A 6,017-nucleotide genomic window follows, 5' to 3' on the forward strand; every position below is an offset into this window, starting at 1 on the left:
GTGATTCTAACAGGTTGTTATGCATAAGTTCATGAGTAAGCATAATTGCATCTGAAATATTTCTTCCCGACAAGAAGGCAAACTGTGAAGGCCCAATGACCTCATCTAGAGCATGTTTTAATCTGGATACAATTATCTTGGAGATACATTTGTAAAGAACATTGCAACAAGAGATAGGATGAAAGTCATTCATGCTGTCAGGATTTGCAACCTTTGGCACAAGAGCTACTCTAGTAGCATTGACATAACGTGGAAGTGAATTATGAGTAAAGAAGTACCTGGTGGCAGCAATGAAGTCATCCCTAATAATAGACCAGCATTTCTTGAAGAAGAAAACATTGTAACCATCCGGTCCGGGGGCTTTGTTGTCAGGAATAAAGAATAGTGTTGTCTTGATTTCAGCATTACTTATGGGAAGAAGCATTGCAGTTGTGGATGAGGCAGAGATGGTGCGAGTATAAAGTGGTGTAATGTCGGCTGTAAGTGGTGGCTGTGGAGCTGTTCAAAGAAAGAAACTGTCATCTTTCCCAACTTCATCTGGTCATGTATCAGGGTGCCTGTAGCATCCATGAGGCTATGGATGTGATTCCTGACTTGTCGGTGTAGCAAAGATTTATGAAAGAAGTTTGTGTTTTTGTCACCTAGTTGTAGCCATTGTATTCTGGATTTTTGCCAAAAGAATGATTCCTCATCCTTACATAATTGCATGTAGTGGTTAGCAGTGGCTCTTTCATTGTCCATAGCTTCTGATGAAGTTGGATTAGCAGCTAGAATAGACTGATCAGTATTCCATTCATCTCTAGAATGGATGACTCTGCTAGTAATGTGGATGGTATGTTGCCGATGGAGTTGCTTGAGCTCAGTTTTGAGTAGACGCAGCTTAGTAGTGAATATATATATATGGGAGAACCTGTGACTTGAATTTTCCAGGAGGAAGTAACAGTGGCCATGAAATCATCTCTATCTGCTTATAGATTCAAGAATTTGAAAGAAACCTGTCTTTTGCAGCTAACGGGCAAAAGATTGAAGATCATGGCACTATGATCATATATGTGGCGTGGCTGAAAAATAGAGTGAGCTGCTGGCCATGTGGATAACAGGCATTGGTTGCCAAAGATCCAGTCCAATTTCTTTTGGATCGTATGAGAACCATGTTGGCCATTATGCCATGTAAATCTTGGACCTGTGTAAGGGATTTGGATGAGTTTTGATTGACGAATGCAATGTCTGAAATCATCTTGATGCTGATACCATTGCATGTCTCCTCCTACACGATCATCGGTATGCAGGATAGCATTAAAGTCCCCCATGACAAGCCAGGGGATTCCAGTATTAAGAGAGCTTTCATGGCAAAGGTGATTCCAGAGAAGAGTTCTTTCAGCAGGTGTATTATGATTATAGATGAAGGTGATTTTGAGAGGTTGAATGAGGGATGGGGCAGTGACCTTACACGAAAGCCATTGGGAAGAGGAGTTTTCATAAGTGAGGTTGAGTTTGTGAGAATTCCAACCTACTAGAATACGGCAATGGGAAGTATGATGGATGTTGGAAGTAAATTGCAGTGCAGAGGGGCCAGAGTGGCTGCTACTGTAGCTAAATTGGCGCCTCCTATCTTGGTTTTAAGTAAACCAAAGATGTCAAGATCATTTTTTTGTGTCCATTCACGGACAGTTTTCTATTTTTGGAGGCTATTAAGGCCCCATGTGTTCCAGCTACCAATATTAAACATTTATTGAATAGTAAGAGACAACAACAAGATTAGAGGTACTTAACCTCCTTTCGCTTCCTTCCCCCTTTCTTTTTTTCGAGTTGTTTTTGGAGAAGAAGATGGGGAAGCATCATGGGCAGCAATGGATGTGGAAGAGGTCTCCCCAGTAGTGTCAATAACTACATGTGTAGATTCACTATGAGTTCCCAAAGAGTCGATTTTGCTCTCCTGACATGGTGCATTGTCCAAGAAACTTGGTGCCTGGTGACCGGTATCATTATCAATATTGCAAAGAGGAGGGGCAGTATCTGACTCTTGACAAGAATTATATCTTTCTGCTATTAGGGGATCATGAGGAACCAACGGAATAGCTGGTGAGGTAGTGGTTGGGTTGGTGGTTAAGGGTAATGGATGGGGAGATTGTGGGTCCATAAGCAGAGAGGGATTGGTGCTAGTAATGGTGTTTAGAACTGGTTTTGGGATGGGTAAGGCTGATGTGGGAATTGTTTGATCCATAACAGCAGAGGTGGGAGGAACTGTAACACCGACCATGCCCTTGCCTTTGTCCAGTGTAGCCGATGGAATAGCTTTAGTGATGCTTGAGAAGGGATCAATTAGGGTGGCAAAGGGTGGGGTGGGAGTTGTATTACCGAGATCAACTGGATTGTAGGGCTGATTTGGAGCTCCTACAATTCCTTTGCCTTTGCTAGAGGTAGGTTGTTGCTTGAGTGTTGCGGTTGATGTGCAAGAATGGCTAAAGACCTTGCATTTGTCACAGCGAGTAGGCTTCCATTCGTAGTCCACGGTCACTGTGATAGGATCAACAAACAGAGGGTTATCTATATCAAATTCTCGAATGAAAGGAAGTGCAACATCAATCTCAACACATACCCTTGCATACTCCAACCGAGTGCAATTATAAGTTTGCTCATCGCAAGACAAAGGCCTTCCTACCATACTTGCAGCCAAGCTTAAACCTTGCTTGGACCAAAGAGGAAAAGGCAAACCATCTTGTCAAATTGAAACCGCGAATGCCATTGTTGAAGGATGATGTTTTTGCCACCAAACATCCAGGGCCTTTTTTCCAGAACCGCATGCATATTCTCTTCAGTGTTGAACCGAAAGATTATAAAACCATTAGCAGTGGTTGTGACATGTTCTAGCCCATACTGCCTCTATACCCGTGAGGCAATCTTATTGACAGCATGGTATGGCATTTTATATCCGGGAAAGAAACCAACCACACAGCGAGTCCATTGTGCAGCATTCTCAAGCAACATCTCTTCTGATACCTTTAGGCGATGCCCAACTGGCTGTCGTGGGATATTGTCAAGAGTGAAGCGGGTGCTAGAGTCAGATATCCTAACTCTATCAGCCTACAAAGTTTGATCATTGTTAGGGGAAAGTTTGCTAGCAGTATTGGTAGGAGACATGGTGGGGATGACGACCATATAATTGTGGTAAAAGATCAAAAGAGGGTGGTAGTGCAAACGGGGTAGCTATGGCTGAAAGTTTTATGGTAGTGTGTAGGGGCTGTCAGATCTTCTGTGTGGAAAATGGTTCGGTGAAAAGGTGGTGATGGTTGAGGTGATCGGATTGCAATGGCGAGAGGCTGAAAACAGTGGCAATTGAAGCAAAGCTCAGGCCGGCGACTCATATCGCCTGCAGCAGCCATGCTCTCTGCATTTTTTTCCCTAAACCCTCCCTCCCTCCCTAAACCCTAAACCCTAGGGTTTCGGGTTTAGGGTTTAGGGGTTAGAAGTTATGGTTAAAAAGGGTTTAGGGTTTAGGGTTCAGCATCCAGGGTCTAAGCTCTAGGGTTTTAGGATTTTTGGTTTGAGGTCAGGGTTTAGAGTTCAGAGTCCAGGGTCTAGGGTTTAGAGGGGGTTCATTTGTGCTCTTCTAGAGAGAGAAGCTAGAGAGAGAGGTTAGAGTGGAAAGATACAAAGGGGCGGTGCTCCGACAGCCATATCTCTGGCGACCACTGTTGGATGAGGCCAAGATTTGGTTATGTTGTGCACCTCACTATTTTCTACATTATGACCGGAGGGATCGTTCAAAGCTGCTGCCGTTTAAGAAATCTGACCATTTGAAATTTTCTAGAAACCCTTTTAGACCTGTCAGAGTCGCCGGCCGATTTCTCCTTGTTCTACCGTTGGATTAACCTTAATTTTGGATATGTTGTGCGAATCTATATTGCCTACATTTTGACCAAAGGGATCGTCCATATTTGAGTCCTCCTGCGAAATCTAGTCAATTGAAGATTTCTGGAAAAATCCCTCTCGGAACAGTCAGAGCCGCCGACCTTTTTATCCTTTTTCTACCATTGGATCAAGCTTATCTTTGGATATATGATGCACCTGGTTGTGATACACATTCTGAACGGTGGAGATTAGAAATAAATCCTCCAGCAACGTTTTCTACGTGTTCAACAGAAGGTCGTCAATCTCAGGTTAGTTTTGGTATAATTGAGATCTATGGAGATCCAACCGTTAAAATGTGCTGATTTTTGTATATGTTTTGTATAACATGTGTGTTTACCTTTAAACCGTTGGGATTTGTTATTGTTTGAATTTTTGGTGAATAATTGTTGGTTGAAGCTCTGCCAGAATCTGTCATGGCTTCCAACCCGAAAACCCAAACACCCAAAGCTAACACCACCCCCTCAACCACTAAACATCCCACAAACCAACACCAAAACACAGCCTCCCCAACCTCTACCCGACCCACTCCCCCCTCTGGTTTTTGGGCCAATAAGATAAGAGTTACTGACTCTAACACTCGATGCACTCTTGACCCCATCCCTCGTAAGCCGGTTGGCTCTCGTCTCAAAATGACTAAGGGATTATGGGAGAAGTCTTCTGCGGTATGGCATCGTTGCTTAGTAGGTTTTTTTCCTGGTTTTAAGCTTCCTTATTCTGCTATGAATTCAATTGCTCACAGGATATGGAAGAGGTTTGGCCTTGAGGATGTGACATCCTTGGCCAATGGGTTTACAATGTTTCGTTTCAAAATAGAAGATGAGCTACAAAAGGTCATTGAAAATGGTCCTTGGATGTTTGGTGGGAAAGCTATTATTCTTCAGAAATGGCATTCTGGGTTTGTCTTCGACATGAACAAGATCACCAAACTTCCAGTATGGATTCAGATATATGATCTACCTTTTCCTTTATGGATAAAGGAGGGTTTAAGTGAGGTAGCCAGTATGGTTGGTCAACCACTCTCTTGTGATGAGTTGACACTTGGATGTAAGTGCTTAGACGATGTGCAGTTGTGTGTGGAGGTAGATGCATCTCTACCATTTGTCCACAAATTTGAACTTGAGTTCTCCAATATTATCAAAGAAGTTCATGTGAACTATGAATGGAAGCCGAAAAGATGTGAAAAGTGCAACGTTTTTTGTCACTCATGTCAGCCTTCAGCTGATAAGCAGGTTAACAATGATGCCTCTCCTAGTCATCAGGATAAAGGTAATGCCTCACCTGCCACAAACACAGGTGATAAGCAAGTTAACGGTGATGCCTCTCCTAGTCATCAGGGTAAAGGTAATGCCATTACCTCCCCCTCCACAAACACAGATGAGATGTCCTCTGAAGACTCAGATTTCTCATCTGAGACAGATACAGATTCCTCAGATGAGACAGACACATATGAGTCAACCTCTGATTCCTCAGCTGAGAGTCAGCTGAAGCCATCTAATCTTGGTGATGTTAAATCGATAACTCCTCCATTGTCCACAAACGACCATGTTAGGACATCGCCACTAAAATTGCATGTGTGCACTACTAGTAAGCAAATGTCTTTGCCATCTTCTTCTGAAACCAGTTCTTCATCTAGGGTACCTACCACAGATTTACCTAAGATGACACCATCTCGAGCACGTCCTCCAGAATCTTTATCTGCTGCACAATCTGTTGGATGTGATGACACTAGATTTACACTTGTTACTAGGAGGAAAAAGAAGAAGGATATCCCCGAGATGAAAACTCGCGCAGCTACTCATCATGTGGCACCATCTTTTTTACCTTCCAGTTGAGCGGTGATCTTACCTGAGTTTTGATTATTTCTATATCAACCGCTTGAACAGTTTATGTTGCTTTGTATGTTTTCTTTCGATGTACAAGTTTGTTTCCTTTTTGTTGACCTTTCAGGTCCTTTGTAATACTTGTGGTATACCTCTCGTATCATGTACTTTTTTGGATCTATACAACTTAACTTTTATTCCAAAAAAAAAGTTTAGGATTTTAAGGTTTAGGGTTTAGGGTTTAGGGTTTAGGGTTTAGAGTTTAGGGTTTAGGGTTAAAAAGGG

General features: G+C 42.7%; 1 protein-coding gene across 1 annotated transcript; it reads left to right on the top strand.

Annotated features, from left to right (window-relative positions):
- Positions 1-4,541: 4,541 nt before the first annotated feature.
- LOC18101904 (uncharacterized) lies at positions 4,542-5,744 on the top strand. Its single transcript, XM_006379316.2, has one exon. The coding sequence runs from the start codon at positions 4,542-4,544 to the stop codon at positions 5,742-5,744; it is 1,203 nt and encodes a 400-aa protein (XP_006379378.2).
- The last annotated feature ends 273 nt before the right edge of the window (positions 5,745-6,017 follow it).

The sequence above is a fragment of the Populus trichocarpa genome, chromosome 8 (assembly GCF_000002775.5).
Source record: "Populus trichocarpa isolate Nisqually-1 chromosome 8, P.trichocarpa_v4.1, whole genome shotgun sequence".
Classification (NCBI taxonomy): domain Eukaryota; kingdom Viridiplantae; phylum Streptophyta; class Magnoliopsida; order Malpighiales; family Salicaceae; genus Populus; species Populus trichocarpa.

Coding starts and splice junctions, on each gene's coding strand:
- LOC18101904 (XM_006379316.2), top strand. CDS start 4,542: ATGACTAAGGGATTATGGGAGAAGTCTTCTGCGGTATGGCATCGTTGC.